This window comes from Corvus cornix, chromosome 27, assembly GCF_000738735.6.
Source record: "Corvus cornix cornix isolate S_Up_H32 chromosome 27, ASM73873v5, whole genome shotgun sequence".
Taxonomy (NCBI): Eukaryota; Metazoa; Chordata; class Aves; order Passeriformes; family Corvidae; genus Corvus; species Corvus cornix.
Genome location: NC_046355.1, coordinates 4312212 through 4329644, shown reverse-complemented (window position 1 = coordinate 4329644; position 17433 = coordinate 4312212). Strand labels below are relative to the sequence as shown.

Sequence of the window (17433 nt, the reverse complement as noted above, 5' to 3'; positions counted from 1 at the left end):
AAAAGTTTTATACGGAAGTATAAAAGTTTAAAAAAAAAAACCCAAGCAAAAAACCCAATCAAACCATGATTCACTGCACGAAATGTGACACTACAGGAAGACTTTATGTTTGCTCTGCTCCTAAAACATCAAATATTTCTCCTTCTGTCTCTTTCAGTGGTACAGGGGGAGCAGATAAAGCAGAAACCCTGGCTCCAACCACGGATTTCTCTCCTTTTCTGCACCAAGACTGGGAGGGAAAGAAATGCCACATATTTAACTGTTAAATAAAAAATAATTATAATAATTAGGCCACCACACATCACACTGAATCCTGCTGGCTGCTGTGCAGTGATGTGTTACAGGGAGTAACTGTGCCAGGAGGAGTGAGAAAAGAAGAGAGGGGAATGAAGGAATGAGCTGGGATTATCCGCCCCAGGTTCAGGAAGGATGGGGGAGGACAGAAGGAAGCTGTGATGTCTCTATCCTCGACATGACAACGAGCTTAAAATGGCCATTCTGGGGCTGCTGAGGACTTCATTACACCTGAGCTGTTCCCAACAGCAAACGATTTCTCCAGGAAAGCCCTGGATGACTCTTTCAGATTTCCAGACATTGTTAAGGTGAGCACAATGATTTTATGTCCAGCCCTGTCAACCTGGATGAAGAGCTGTCCCCAGCACACTGGAAATATGACCTGAACCAGGAGAAGGCAACTGTTCGGGGAGAAAAGTTTGGAAGTGAGGGTGGAGAAAGCAAACCAGAAGAACAACACCTTGCCATGGTCGTGCTGATAAAACCGTGTGGCTGTGAGATGCGGGGGAGCTATAGGAGTGTGGCATGAACCAAGCACAGGTGATGAATTTATGGTGAGAATCACCAGAGTTTGTGATTTTTCAATATCCAAAGACAGCAAAAAGTAAAAAAGTCTTTCTTCTTTCACTGAAATTCACTGAGTAATGATTATTTCCAACCTGTCAGCAGGTTGTAGCACAGGTCTCACCGAGGGAGGGCTGGAAAAATTTAATAACCCCCATGGGTGTGTGTTTATGCAAAGAGAAAAGGGCTGGAGGCTGAAGTGAGACCTCTCTCTATCAACAGCACTTCCATCCACAGGGCAGTGCAGGAACACCCCCAATGCCAGAGATGGGGAGACTCCACCTATGGAATCTGCTCCTCAGGCTCCCGCTGCCCCTCCAGAACCTGCTCACAACCAACTGAGACCATCGAGAGAAAGCTCCGAGCCCTGGAAGCTCCTTGGGCATGGACAGCTGCTCGTTCCATCGCTGCCAGCTGGTCCCAAGCTGGGGAAGCTCCGTTCCATGGGACACGTTCTGCTCCTCCCTGCCGGCGCAGGAGGAGGGACAGTACTCTGCTCTGGAAGCGGGGGTGGCACTGACCTGCTCTTCCATGAGCACTGAACACCCCCCAGAGCTGCTCAGCTGCTCACCAGCAGCAGGAGGGTCTCTGACAAGGAGCTTCAGGCAAATGGATGTCAAAAAACCTCTCAGAGCCCCCCTGTGTGCCCACACCATCCTAGAGCTGGCTCAGCTTCAGGGATGGGGAGAAAAGGAGGAGAACTTCACTTCTACCAGGAAGACAGAGCAGCAGGAACAGCAGATCCATTATTCCAAGCAACAGGACCATCAGAATTTTGGTTGTTCAGCAACCAGTGAGGACCTAGGCCATGGTCCTTGAGACATGTCTCATCCCTTACCTGTCCAAGTCTGTTAGGGAGGGATTTCTTGGATCACCTTGGAGTCAATGCTCCTGGGCAATGTGGTCTCTGACTTCACCCAAGCTCTGCACTTCAGTCAAGCTTCTTGTACCCCTGTTATTAATTTTTAGTCTCTCTGGTGCCACCAGGAAGGCTGGTGGGATAACCTGAGCCTGGTCTGGGGGAGGGAGGAGAAGGAGGTGCCTGACAGGCAATGCTGCAGGAACTGAGGAGCTGCAGCCCTGAGATGTGAAGATCAGAGAATTGTGCAATTGTTTAGGTTGGAAAAACCCTCTAAGATCATCGAGTCCATCCCTAACCCATGTCCCCAGGTGCCACATCCACACATTGTTTGAGCACTCCAGTGATGGTGCCTCTGCCTCTTCCAGTGCCTGACCACCCTTTCCATGAAGAAATTTTCCCAGTATCCAACCTAGACCTCCCTTGGTGCAGCTTGAGGCCATTGCCTCTTGTCCTGTCCCTTACTCCCTGGTGTCAGGAGCAGGAGCTGCAGCACAAATCCCCAGGTCCTGCTTCCCCAGCACCTCAGTGCAGCTCTTGTGGCTGGCTCAAGGCAAGGCTTGTTCCCTTACCCTCAGACTCTCCCAGTTTTATTATCTACTAAATGATAAAATTAAGAGGAAAAAGCCCTTTTTGGTATTTAGAAGTGGCAGCTCCTTCACACACTCATGAATGCAGACAGGGAAGTGACTGCAGCAGCCATTTCCCATCACTTTCTGACTTGAAATACCCCAAAAAGCTACAAAATGGCCAGCTAAGACAGTTCGGGGAGTCAATTCCCAACCTCTCAAAGTCCCAAAGCTTCTTCACAACAGCACCCAGCCAAGCCCATTCTCTGTTGTACAAGTTACACCCAGAGGAACTCAAGTAACCCTGAGCTAAAACTGGAACAAACTCCACCAGCAACCTCAAGCGAGAGGCTGAGCCATGAGCAGCAAACCTGCCTCAAACACAGTTCAAGTCAGAAGGAAACAACCACATTTCAGTTTCTATTTCTGATTTCTGTTTTTAATTACACCAGCCTCTTCTGAGCACCCATTTCTAAAATAAACCCCACGCTCCCCAAGTCACTTCGTAAGTGAAGGGTTTAGGCAGATTAAAATGCAAAAAAAATCTGCATTTTGGAGCTCAGGTTAGAAGAAAGCTGCTGTTCTCAACTGTGCTTTGTGAGGATCAGAAGCAGCAAAGTGACTCCAGAGCCTCACTTAGCAAAAACTGGGAAGCTCCGTGCACAAAGTGGGAAACGGAGCAGCAATTCCAGGCAGGGATAGCTACGTGTGCTACAGCATTTGGGGAAAAACACAAGCTGACAGTGTATTTAAAAATACTGCCCAAAATCCTTTGCAGGAGCTGTTTCCTGTCTCCTATAAAGTGAGGTTTTCCAGCAGATTCTCAGTACATGATCTGGGAATCAGGGTTTACTGATGCATATTTAACTTTCAGTCAGAACTGCTGCAGTTACTTCATTTCACTTCAGCCAGTGCTGCTGAACACCCTAAATCTCTTGTGTTTTCTCTCACACAGTGTGGTCACACTGCCTCCAGCATTAACTGGCTCCACCAACTCCCACTGTAACCGTCCAACTCCAGGGCAGGCGTTTCCATCCAGGAAAAAGCCCTGCTTATAAAGCTGCCATTCCCCTTCAGGTGCTAAAGTCATGCTCATTTGAGTACCCTAAAGATGTAATAATGACAGGCAGTAACACTGAAGAACGATCCATTGTTTGCCTGAAGGAGCCCCAGAATCAACACAAGGCACATGTTAATAAAAGCTGGGATGGACACAGGGAATTGCAAACCCCCACGGTGCTGCCGCTGCATTCAAAGGGAACGTGCAGTTGTTGCAGCAAATATTAACCCTGCTAAAGCCAATTTACTTATTTTGCACTTTCCAGCTCACAAATCTCAGTCTCCAAGCTCTCAGCTTGTGTTACACAGTTTAACCAAGTTTAAAAACTCCCATGTGAGGATAATTATTTATGTTGGTCTCGAGTATCCTGTGAGTGCTGGGATAAGGATGAACTTGCTCCCACAGCCGTGACCCTCCTGCACGTGGCAGGGGCCAAAATCCCTCTCTCCACCCCAACCCACTCCATGGGTGTTTTGGATTAAAGGTTTCTCTGTTCCTGTCCTGATCCAGCACATGACAGATGTAACTGGGAATAAAGCCTGGAATATTTTTCTAATGGTGACAGCTTCTCACAGATAATAATGAGCAGATTCAAATGTAACAGAGACAAAAATCTTACTGTGATACAACTGGGAAAACACTTGGAATTTACAAGCGGAGTTAAGGGCAGGGACATAACTGGGTCCGAAGGAAAGTTCTGGATCCAATTCTGACAGACTGGTGGCAAACTCCCGCCAGTAAAGCCCCCGGTCACTGGAATATTTCCTGCAAGGTTGTGCTGCCTCAAGACTCGTGGGCCAAAACCTGCTCAGAGAGAGCTCAGTAAATTTTAGGAGAACATTAAATGGCTCACAGTGTATATATCCCGTGCCTTAGGAATGACCCATGAAAGAACTAAGGAGCTGCAGAGCAGCAATGCAGTCTCTGTATTGTGCAGTATAAACACCGACCTGAAGTTCAGGTCAAGAACAGAAGTATCTAAACAAGATCCTGATCCCATCGTTCCCAGGTTGCCCCGTCATCCTGCAAACATTCCTCTACCACTGCCTGTCCCTGCCATCCCAGCCACGCACAGAAATCATTCCCCCCGTCCCATACGACCTTTGCCTGTGAGCAAGCAAGTGCAAATGTCCCATTCTACTCTTTACATTCCTTTTTTCGCCCTGCTCTGGAAGGCTCCAGCTCCCCTGCTGCTCCCTGAGCTGGAAGAAATGAGGATGATGGGGATTTGGGGGTGTCTGTGCCCACCTAACACTGCTCTCCTGAGACAGAACTCTCCCCACGCTGCTCATCCCAGTGTTCCACTGCTCAGTAACATGAGTGAAGCGAGAACAAAATAATTCCCTGGAACAAATCTTCCATGCCTCAAGCCCCTGTCCTGACACCACAAGATAAATGGGATCAACCTGCTCCTTCAAAGCCAAGGAAGATCTGGGAAAGCTTTCCTGCCTTGTCCTGCCTCTCCTCCTCTTTCCCACCAGCAGTGCCACCTCTGCTCCCTCAAAACCCAAAAGAAGCATCAAAATCAGTTCCCAGGGACAAGGGTTTTGGCAAAGAGAAGTGTAGGAGCTGACAAAAAAGACAATTCCAGACACCCTGCCTAGGACAGATGGGCCTGTGTATCTGTCCTGACACTGGGGAGGTCCTAATTCTGCCACCCCTGAGTTTCATGAGCCAGAGCTATTCCTGGTTCTCCTTCTTAATAATGAAGTGGTTCCTTACAAAGTCCAAGTCATGCAACAGGAACACTAAAGGATCCTTAAAGGTCTGGCTTTTGTGGGCTAAGTAAAAACAACATTAAGCAATGCAATGGTGACAGATAACCAGGTGTATCACACAACAGTGCAGAACTGGAAGTCATTTGCTTTACTCCGAGTTGGAAAAGCAGGATTCTCTCGGGTGACATCTTCAGGAAACTGAATCCACCGACCAGTTTGGGAAACACTCAGAATGAGTTTCTAGTGATGTGAGAAGGCAAGGGAAGCCCACAAATCCCTGGCAATGACTCCTAGAGGTTCTCCTCCCCTGCAGGACATGGGGTGGTTAATGGGAGCGGTGCCCCAGGGGTGAGGTCAGAGTTACTCAGCGGTGCAGGAGGTTGTTAGCAGGGTTATGCACGTGCCAGTAGCTGCTACAGGGCTGCTTTCCTCCACTCAAGTTAGTGGGTGAGTCATGTCCGCCCCCCTCCCCCCAGCCAACTAGTGCAGGGTGATAACGAAGGGGCAGTACTGTACCTGGTGATGGGCAGGTCGAGGCCCCGCTGCAAACTGACGAAAGGCGGGAGAAACAAACACAAAAGGAAAGGCACAAAGAGTCAGAAACACCACAACGAACCAAAATGTCACACTCTATGCAAAATAAACCCACAGAAAATAAAATAACGACACAGTCAAAAGCTTTGCTGCGGGACAGCGACACACAGGGACTGAGGTGTCACGATGGACATCGCTATGGGCACTGTACTGGGAGCTGGGATAAACAGCCAAAGCTGCCTGGGATCCTAAAGGCACTCAGGGATGCAGGCATTCCTTATCCTGCCTGGGAAAAAAACATAAAACCAAAAAAACCAACTTAAAACAAGCAGCAGTGGAGATTCTGAAACTGTTCAAGGTGGAGGTAAATGATTAAAGCAGCTGGGCCGGAGCCATCCCAGGGATTTAGTGGGAGCAGAGGATGGAGACTCATGGCTGGGAAGAGCCAGGGAGGCACAGGGGCCGTGGGACATCCCTGTGAGGCAAAGAGCAGCCATTCCTTGCACGTACACCCCCTGCTACTGCATTTCCAGCTTTTCTCCTCCACTGGGATCGCAGCAAACCCCTCCTTAATGAGTGGGATCTGTCACCCTCTCTGAAAGTGAAGGATCAGGTTATCCTGGGGTGTCCCCGTGGAGCTGAAGGCATCAGCAGTGGAGCCTGGATGGAGAACAGGAGGTCCTGGTTCCCAGCCCTGAGCTCAGGCTACTGAACCACTTCCCACTCACTTGGGCCACGCACAGAGGAAAAAATCCCAATTTAACATGCTCAGTCAAAATTAAAAGCATTTCCCAATAAGGAACTGATTGTTAAAATAGAAATAAAAATGAATGCAAGAAATGGAAAATATAAATAAAGATGACAAGGTACCCACTTCCAGAGCAGAGTTAGGTGTTGAAACCCTTAGTTCTCAGTGTAACAAGCAGAGCTCCACAATGAGAGCAGAGATATTGATAAGAGCTCCAGTAATTAACTGGTGACCACAACTACATCCATAAGGGATTTTACCCACCACGTGCCTCTGCTGTGATGGTTCAGCACAGCCACCTCTGCTCATTCAGGGGCTCTCTGTGGTTTACTTTCTGCCTCAGAACAGTGACCAAAACTGGCTACTAATTAGTGACTTTCTTAATAAGTTTTCTTTCTATAAGGGGAAGTGGGCCTGGGTTCACTTGCAGCCCTTCCAGCTCTTCTAAAGCCATCAAACACGAAGCAAAGCATAAATATTCACTGGTACATGTGATCTTTTGCTTTATAAACACTTAAATTGCCTAGATGTAAAGATTTCCAAGAACTAGTCTACTAATCCTGGTGTTTATATATTCCTTTTACCCTCACCTCATGGTGATACTTGGATGGAAAGTCATAAAAACCTTCAGAAGCGAGTAAATACGGACACACAGACTGTTCCTGGGACAAGAATTTATAAAGAATGACCTGCACTGGTTCACCAAATAGTTTTCTCACCCTGGAAAATTTTCCCTAAGCCTTACATTAAAGAACAGAAAAGCAAAGCATAGTCACCTTGTGAAACAAAAAGCTGTAATTTCTATTTTAATAAAGCAGAAGGACTCAGAGCCTCTTGGCATCCTCCCAAGGCTCCGGGGGGGAGGAGGGCAGTGGCTCTGTGGATGAGGAGAAACAGGTACCTGGATGAGTCTCAAGAGATAAAAGCACTTCAAGTCCCTATTTTCCCAAAGAACTTCCCCTAAACCAGCTCAAATATCCTGTGTTTGGGAAAAGGGACTAAAGGTACTCTGGAAGGGCTGAGCCTTTCCGTGGGGCTGCACGTTCTGTGTTAGACACCAGTGAAAGAAAACAGCCAAAAAGAGAATGTTGGGATGCAGAAACCTCGTACTGCTTCATTTCAGGGCCAAAGCACCTCTCTCATCCCTGTTCCAGAGAAAAGATTTGTTCTCACTGCGCCTAGAACAAGAGCTGGAAGTTTGTATCTGAAGAAGCCAAAGTATATTCCATGGTGGAAAGTAATGTGTGTTACAAGGAAAAAATACAGAAATAAAATAAAAGCTCCAAGTTAGTGAAAAATGCCCTCATCTGTTTTGCACTGGTCACCACTGGCTCTTAATTTTAAATTTTTTTGAAAAGAACTCATTTTGATAGGAATTATTCCTGTTAATAGCTGTAAGCAACAGAACAAACTGTAGTCACTGCTGGCTTAAAATACACAGTTTGGGGTTGTTTTTTCTCTGTTTGATGAAGACAGTAGATAGGAAAACTTTATAAATCTTGGGTCCAACCTTCCTGCCCCACGCTCCTCACTCCCTACAGTCCTGCCCACTGCTCCATGGACACAGGGAATATTCTCTCCCTGCAGATGTTGGGCTGGCACACCTCATCCCGCCTGGACTGCTCCAGCAACCTCTCCAGCACATCTTTTTTTGGCAGAAGTCCTACAATTGGACACTTTGTGTTGAGGTCACCTGGTGCTCGGGCTGGCATGGCCAAGAGCTAATGGGGAGTGTTCAGCACTGCTGAAGGACCCAAATTTTGTTTTCCTTCCCCAGCTGGAGCTTTGCAATTCCTGCTGTGGGAGTGATGCTAGCGGGGAGCAAATGTGAAGCCGGTTGGATTGCAAAGGCAGCCGTGCTGGGAGGAACAGAAAACCTGAGCTCTGCACTTCCAACGGCCCTTGGATGCAGAACAGGATGGAGGAAGCTCTGTCTCGAGGGAGGGGTTGGGTCAGTCCTGCCTGCCCACGCCAGCTGTGCCGGAGCACGATGGAAACCCAGGGATGGCAAAGCCACCCCTCCACCCTCTTCATCCCCTCCTCACCCTCCCCTCACCACCAAAAAGGACGGTTAAAAATATAAATTTAAAAAAAAAATTAAATTACAAATAAATAAATCAAGCCAAGAATCAAATGCAGGAGTAGCTCAGGCCTGGGCTAGTCTTGCATTTGCTTTGGGGTCGGAGGTGGAATGAGATGTGATGGGTGGGAGCAGCTTTTAGTCATGGGGTGGAGATGGGCACTAGCAGAGCACATGGCAAAACCTGCACACAGGAGAGCTCAGAACAGTACAAACAAGGCTGACAGGTGCAGATAAATCCTTCCTTGGGATCTCCTCAGTTACGGGCAAAAACCCTACAAAATTTGACATTTACTGGCCGAATTTCCTGCAGATTCTCTCTCTGCTGAGTGACAAAGCCCAAGGGGCCCTGGTCTCTGTTCTACCCCTGGTCAGACCCCCCAGCTGTAATTCACCTTTGGGACCTTGTGGCAGCACCTCACTGGCAGAGGCTGCCACGGCAGCTTGTGCTTTCAGCAAAGAAGCAAAATCAGTGCATTTCTGTAGCCAACAAAAAAGGATGTGGTAAAAAAATATATATAATAAAGAAAGGAAGGAAGAAATAAAAACAGTGCCACGGGCACAATTGCCTGCAAGAAGGAGTACAGTTTGTTATATTGCTTACAATGCAGTATTTTATCCAGCCTCTTCCAGCCAGGGACCTGTAAACCGGACTCTGTTCCAAAACCTTCCTCCTCTTCCAGTTTTCTGTGCAATGTATTGGCACTGTTCTGCTGGGCTGTCAAAAAAACTGGTTTAGAGATGCAGCTCTTCAGTCAAGTTTTTGCTCCAGTTCTAACCATACCAGCTTAGCTGTGCTTTGCAACAATTAAAGAGAAAGATGATTATACTTACTGAGGAAAGAGTTTTATCAGCAGTGTCCTGCATTATTGATCAGAATGGGGTACTAAGGACAAATTCCCAGCTGTCCACATCAAAGAACTTCAAAATCAGTGTTACCTGGCTCGTTCATCAGCACGGAGGTTAAGGGGCCTCAGAACAAACCCTGCAATGTCCTGGAGGGGAAACCTCCAGAGCCGGGCAAGTGCCCCCGTGATGCTGCAGGTTCGGGGATTCCTGCCCTGGGTACATCTGTATTTATACCTGGTTTGTGGACAAACTCCTCTGTCTCAGAGGCTTTCAGTTCGCTCCAGGAGTATTCACCTTACTCTAAAAAGAGCAGAGTGTTGGGAAGGGACCGGGGGGTTATGGGCAACCTGAAGGTGTCCTGACACAGAGGGGCAGGAGGTGCAGGATTGCTGCTCAAGGCTGACAGAGCCTTGAGACGTAGTGATGGGAAGCCACCACGCCTCCAGAAGCTGGGCTAAGCCTCTGATGCCCTAGGAGGGTCTTCTAACATCACATGGAGCTGTGCTATGAGCAGAGAATCCCCAGAAAATACCTGGTTTGGGGAACTGAAGTCCTAAAACAGCAGAGCGGTATCACAATAAACACCCAAAAAATAGACTGTGAAGGATGATCAAACCTGAAGTTGGATGAAAAAGGGGCTCAGCACAAAAAGATCTGAGTACACAGAAGCTCTAGGTTACATGTGAGCACCTCCAGGGTTAGAACTGATCGGTGGCACTGATTTGGGAGCAAAGCCCAGAGGCCACTGGAGACCCGAGTGCTGCTGCAGAGAACTGCTTGTGTTTGATCTTTGGTCTATCCCTGTGTAAAACACATCCTTAAAGAAAAATGAAAAGAAAAGAAAAAGAAGAAAAGAGAAAGATTCTGGCAATGAACCTGAATTCTACAATGAAGTGAACCTGAAAGCAACTAGGCTAAAAATAAATGGTGTTATTTGAAGGTAGATGAGAATCCCTCCATCGCTCCGCTCCTTTAGCAACTTTAGAAGGAAAAATATCCTACCAGGATAGTGTCTGAAAAACTCAGTCAAGGTTTGCCATTCGGGATGTGCTTCCCGGTCAGTAAAATGGGCTTTCCAGAGAACCAGCCATGTGCTACAGACACACACAGACAGAGAAACACACGAACGAGGAAGAAAGAACAGGAGACAAGGCCAGCGTGGGCTCCTTACCGGTGAGCGGGTCTGAGGCTGCGTGTTCATTGTTTGAGGGGCTTGAGGGTACACCAACGTGGTTGGAGCTGCATTCTGTCCTGAGGGGTAAGGAGCCTGCCAGGGAACAAGAAAAGTAAACACGAAGTGAGTGGATCCAATGATTCATCCTGAAAAACAGGAACAGAACACGTTATCAAGTGGAGTCACTGACATGGAGATAAAGATGAAAAGATTGCAATGGAGAAACCATCTCTGTCATGGATCAGCTCATCAACTCTGCCTCTCATGGTAGCAGCTTGTAGCTCTACTAGTAAGTAGCAGCTGCCTTACTCATTATTAGTCAAAGTTTACTACTATTTTGTAAGTCAGAGTTTCCACTATTTACCACCTGAGCTCCCCAAGCGCCGCGGTGGAAAACAACCCAAGGGACACATGACCCCAGCACCATGTCACCAAAACCCTGCGTGTCCAAAGCCCTGGCCACCTGTTTCCAAAAACCTTCTCTGAACCAGCTTCCAAGGAAAGCCAGAACTGTACATGACGCCAATAAATCCTCCAAAATCAGACAAACAGCAAGAAACAACCTTGAGTGTGTTTTAACAGGAGCTGCTGCTGCATTAAAGCGTTTCCAACGCAATGGAATGGCCCGAAACCGTCCCAGATGGAAGGCAGGCCATGGCTACAGGCTCTGCAAATTTTTCCTACTTCCACCCATTTCCGTGGGCTATAACAATTTATCCCACCAGATGCTCTCCCCAAGTGTTATTTGCCCAAAGTAACAATAAACTGGAGCTCTGGAGCTCTGCCGATGATGCATTTTAATGAGACATTTAGAAATAACTTTGCAGAGTGCGTTTTTCCTTCTTCTTTTTGAACAAAAACATTATAATTTACATTATTATTTTTTGAAATAGTTTACTATTGTAATGGCACAAAAACCAGCCACCAGCCTGCAACAGCCTTTGCTCTCAAGAACCATAGAATCACAGAATTGTTAATGTTGGAAAAGCTCTCTAAAATCTTCAAGTCCAACTGTGCCCCAGCACTGCCAAGGCCACCACTAAACCACGTCCCCAAGTGCCACAGCTACACATCTTTTAAACCGCTCCAGGGATGGGGACTCCACCACTGCCCTGGGCAGCTGTGCCAGGGCTGGACAGCCCTTTCAACGAAGCAGTTTTTCCCAATACCCAACCTAACCTTGGGGCCGTTCCCTCTCTCCTGTCCCTGTTCCCTGGCAGCAGAGCCCAACCCCCCCGGCTGCCCCCTCCTGTCAGGGACTTGTGCAGAGCCACAAGGTCCCCCCTGAGCCTCCTTTGCTCCAGCCTGAGCCCCTTTCCCAGCTCCCTCAGCCGCTCCTGGGGCTCCAGCCCCTTCCCAGCTCCGTTCCCTGCCCTGGACTCGCTCCAGCCCCTCCATGTCCCTCTTGTCCTGAGGGCCCCAGCACTGCCCCAGGACTGGAGGTGCCCCAGCAGGGCCAGCACAGGGGTACAATTTGCATTTGTTTTTCTGCTTTTCCATTTCTGGACTAATCACCTGCTGATAAAAATGCAACACAAGGTAAATGAAACAAATGTTTGGAAACAATTCAACCAGGAATTCCCCAGTCTACGGGGGAAAAAAAAAAAAAGGAAAAATACAATAAACACCCCCTCCCCAAAACATGGCACAGGGGACAAGGGGAATGAGCACAGCCCAAAAACAGCCCCATCCCAAAACCCAACTGCTGCAACATCTTCTATTCCTGCTCTGGGACCACACTGGAACTGCTTTTTAAAGAGCAAAACTTAGATATGACTCCACAGACACGAGGACACCGCTCCTACCACACAACTTAACTAGGCAGGACCTTCTGTTGGCTTCTGTCTCATTTTCACAGCTTTTTGGGTCAAAATGATGATAAAATATGTGTCTCCAAACACATGACTACATCTTCACTGTGATCCAGGACACCGAACACACTGGGCAGGGGATTTAGCTGGACAATGTTGTTCTGGAGTTGTTTACACCGGTACAGCAGCACAGCCTTGTACCGGTGCACAGTTCCTTGTGCAGTTAAAGAGCAGTTAAATGCTTTGCCCAGCTCCTGATGACAGCAGCATCCTCTGAGGGGTGGGCAGGGCAGGTCTGCCCTGTCCCTCCTCTCCAGGAGCTCACTGATCCGATCCACTCCAGCCACCCCTTCCCTCCCTTTTCACCACTGCCAAAAACTAGTTCATGGAAACAACTAAATGGAAAGAAGACTTCTAATTTGTTTCTGAGATGACAGATGCAGCATCAACTCTTTTCCCCTTTACCTGACGCGTGATTCTGCAGGAGCTGGTGGTGTCAGTGTCGTTCCACAGTGAGTAACCCAGAGCTAAGGAGACATGGAGAAACTCTTTTCATCCACGACCTGGAGAAGCTGTCCTGCCTTTGTCATATCCTGCTGCTGACTTTCTGCATCTGGGATCTCTGCCCAGGGTGAGATTAAGGCTTCTTCCCCTGGAGGATCAGCACAGGTCCAGATGCTGCTGTTCATATCATGGAATCATGGAATGGTTTGGGTCGGAAGGGACTTTAATCATCTTCATCCAGTCCCACCCTGTGCCATGGGCAGGGACACCTTCCACCATTCCAGGTTGCTCCAAGCCCCATCCAGCCTGGCCTTGGACGCTTCCAGGGATGCAGGGACAGCCACAGCTTCTCTGGGAACCCTGTGCCAGGCCTTCCCCACCCTCACGGGGAAGGATTTCCTCCTAATATCCAACCTAGACCTACTCTCTTCTAGTTTAAAGCCACTCTCCCTTGGATCTCTCCCACCAGCCAGCAGTGAGCCCATAGGGTAGGTGGCTGTGTTGGGAAATATTATAAATAAGTAACACCAATAAATGCACCAGCTGACCACTGGTTCCTTGTGCCTCCAGCTCCACATCTCAGGAGATGAGACCTCATCCCAAACTGCTGTTCCCACAGCACCTCAGCAACAAGAGAAGAAAATATCTACTATTCCTCCCCATCTTCAGGCTCACAAAACCATCTTCAGGCTTAAATTGCACGTGACAGAGCAGGGCTCTGATGTGTCTCCCAAAGGGTAAGTCAGATAGCTGATGCTGCCGCAAAGTCTGTACCCACCTCCAAAACAGCCAATCCAAAGGAAATGTGAGACAAAGGGAGCACAGCTATCACTAAACCTAAAAAACCTCCTGAGTTTTAGCAGCAAAACTATAAAACAGGTATTTGGAAACACAGTGCCAAAGGCACTTCACTGGTGACATGTCACTTGTGATACTGTGACACAATCCAGGGTTAAACTTGCTTTAGTATTTAAAACCTACCAGCACGAGCACAGCACTAAGTTATAAATAAAGAAAAAAGCATATAAAGGCTTAACCAGAGGCCAGTGCAGGGTTTCTGCTATTAAGGTGTCATCAGCCAAGGCAGTTTTGGACAGACGACCCCGGCGGGTGCGAGGTCACAAGCAAGGAACAAGTGCAATACAAACCCCACTGAAGACCACAAACATCACCTAAATAAACATGTTTTACAACTATTGCACAACAACAAATGCTTCTGCTCCACATGTTTCCAACCAGAGGGACGTTGCCTTAACTGGTATTTGTGTTAAAACCATAATAGGGGGAAGAAAAGGGAGGGGAAAGTGGTTTATAAACTTCTGCAGGTAATAACTTCACATCGGCTGTGGGAGCCTGAATAAACTATCAAAGATCCAACAGAATAAATCACAGCACTCTGCTGCTTTTCATACACATCAGCTGATTAAAGCATTGCATCTATTCATCTGTAAAGGGCTTTTTTCTGTGCCAAGCAGCTAAACGGGTACAGAAAGTGAGGTGGTCACGTGCAGCCACACTGGGCTCCGTGCTCCGGGGCTGGAATGCTGAGGATGGAGTGAGGGAATGAAGAGATCAGCGAGGAAATGCTCCAAAGATCCCCCAAATAAACCCCCATGGAGGGGAAGGAAGGGAAGCAAGTACTGCTCTGCAGACAAATGTTGGTTCTGAAGCATCTAAAGGCTGGATTGAATCCCTGAAGTTCAAATAACTGCTGGAAGAGGACAGAGCGCTGCTGAGCTGCTCCACTTTGAGACAGAGGAATTTGCTTCCCTTAAAGCTCTCACCTTCCTGATTTTATATTTCAGCTGTGGCTGTTCAGGGGAGGAAGGTGATAATAGCTGAGTGTTTATGTATTCCCACAACTTGCTGGGAAAACCCTTTCTCTGGGCTGTTTCTCGAGCTGCTGCCTGTGGTAAGCAAGGAAAAATAATCACTATCAACAAAACAACTGAAAGAAGTTGTTCTTAGCTCAGGCCCCGAGCTGGTTAATAAACACTGAGCCTGCAGCGTAACACGACTCCCTCAGGACTGCCTGTCCCGGGAATAAACAGGCAAAGTACACACATCAGGCTCAAAAGAGCTGAGTCACCCAGCTCTGCCTCTGGAAAATTTTTTTGGGAACAAAACTCTTCCAGCCCCAGGCAGAAAGGTGTCCCTTGCTGAGCTCGGTGGCTGGGCTGGCCGGGAAGGGGTTAATCCCTGTGGCTGATTCCCGAATCCTCTCCTGACTCAGGAAGAGGTTGCTGGGTCTATATTTACTGAAGTTACACACGAGGAGGAGAATTGGACTTGCAGCTCCAGCGCATGACCGTGACTCAGGAGCTTCGCTGCTGCTCCCATCGCTGTTGCTGTGACCTTGGGGAGGAAACCTCACATTCCCACTCCCTTCCCAGCCCCACCACCTCGCATTCCCACTCCCTTCCCAGCCCCACCAGCACAGCTATGGCCTTGGCTCCCCCGGACACCAGCACAGAGCTTAAATCTCTTAGGAGGAATGTGACAGAGTGAGCGAAACACTTTAGAACATACGGGGTTTTGCTGGGGCCACAGGCAGCCCCTGGCTGTCCCACAGCAGCCCCAGAGGGCCTTTTCTGGCATGGCCACAAACCAACGTGGTGCTGCAGGGAATAAAAACTACAGCCCATTGCCCAGGTGGTTTGGTATCTCGTTATATCTCATGTATCTCTGCAATAATGACGGACAGCACCCAGCTAACAACTCACCAAAGTGCCACCACACACATTTTCAAAAATATCTTGTTACTATTTTATGTCAAGGCATCAGATACCAAAAATAGGGACTGGCTGGAAACAGGATAAAACTGTTATGAGATCCATCTCTTTCCCCAAACAACACAACACCCCCAGCCCACCCCGGTGTCTCCTGCAGTGCAGGTATTTCTGCACAACACCTGCACTGGTCTGTTCCCAAGCCATTCCCTGACCCGGTTAAACGCTAAATACTGATTCAACCCCCCAGCTGGGCACTCGGAGACACAGCCAGTGTTCTTTACACCAAGGGTGCTGTCCCTAGATTTATAAATTCTTACTTATACAAGCCCCTCAGACCAAAGGCAGCTGCCCCTGGAGCAAGGTACAGGAGAGGGAGGTCATTGCACAGGAGTCTCCTCTTTATCCCTGTTTTTAACAACCAGACTTGGTTTTCCTTCCAGCTGCTGAACGATTTTCCTTGAGGAAAACCACAAAGGGAGCATGGGACTGGCTCTGTTGATGCACCAGCCCTGGAGGCTGCTTTTACAGAATTTTTCCCTGGGTAACTGGCCTGGACAGCAGGAACTTGGCCTCAGATGGAGGTGAAGAAATTCCCCAGAGCAGCAGAACCCACCACTTGGCTCACAAGTGTGGAGTGATGGTGACAGCATGGATGTGGCTTTTAGTTCTGAATCATCATTTCTTTGTGGAGCTGGGCTGGCTCTGCCCTCCCACAGCCCCAAATCCAATCACTGTGACAACTCAATCACTGCAACCCAAACAACTGCAACCCTCCAGTGAGGAAAATCTCTGGGCATTCAGCTCTGGGAAAGTAAGAGGATTATAAGTTAAACCCTGTATCTTCATTTCTCCCTAATGAACTCCCCGCAGGCAGCGCAGCCTGTGCAGGAGGAGCAGGAGCTCCTCAGGCTGCCCCTCCTCACTCACACCTTCATTTTCCCCAAGCTTTGGTTTGTGCATGCCCTGGATTTTGAGAAAGGTGCTCAGCACAGGCTCAGTGCTGCGGGAAGCAGCTTTCCCGGGCTCCCCACAGGCAGCTGCTCCCGCTCCTGCAAAAACGCACAGAACTTCCACGGACTGAAGGCTACAGCGAGATTGTACTTTCTATCTGATGTGAAAAGCTGTGTTACTGAAGGCAGAGAAAACAGCCTCGGCCAGAGCATCCCAGAAGAGCCCAGAATCTCCTCCTCCCACAGACACGTGGCTAACGAGAGGCTCATCTTCCATCCAGGGGCTGCCTTAGGAACAGCAGCATCCAGGGCAAGGCACAAGGAAGTTCCTGCTCTCCCTGTCTCCCTTACCACACTCCCAGGGGCTGCAGCAGAGACCCCTGAACACGGCACAGAGCAGCTTTTGACCTAAAATCAGTATTAGGGGACAAAATAAACAACTTTGTAATTCTGCCACCGAGCTCTGGAGATGCCCAGGACCAGCCTCAGGTACCTCCTGCCTCTGAACACAAACAGGGCAGCACCCGCTCCTGCACTTCTCCTGGACACATCTGAATGTTACCATTGTTTTGGCAACCAGATCATTCAAGCCTACTCCGCTTTTTTCCCTCCCATGGTGTGCTCTGCACTCAGTGGAACAGGCTTGGAAGCTGCTGGCAGGAAAAACTCCAGAGCGTCTGCAACATATAGATCCAGCTCATCTGCAAATATTACAGATGATAGTGGAGAAACCTGAATAATTAGATCTATTCATTTCAGCCCTTTTTTACACAGCACCCCCTCAAATAATGTATAAAGCGTATTTTCCCACTACTCCTGTGAATTATTCCAGCTTTAAAAATAGCACAACAAATTATTAAACCACTAAACAAGGACAATTTCCCTCTAAACGCTCCCAGTTTGCCTTTCATTATCACAATGATATTTCAATGATCACACACACTCTCAGATCCCTCTGCTTAAACACAAGTTCCCATGCACAGCTAC

General features: G+C 48.3%; 1 protein-coding gene across 1 annotated transcript in view; it reads right to left on the bottom strand.

Moving 5' to 3' along the window:
- Positions 1–17433, bottom strand: part of EIF4G3 (eukaryotic translation initiation factor 4 gamma 3) — a 142021-nt gene that overhangs the window by 63583 nt on the left and 61005 nt on the right. The window contains 2 exon segments of the mRNA XM_039565796.1: positions 5581–5613; positions 10447–10542. Of these exon segments, the coding sequence (XP_039421730.1) occupies positions 5581–5613; positions 10447–10476 (63 nt within the window). The 5' untranslated portion in view covers positions 10477–10542.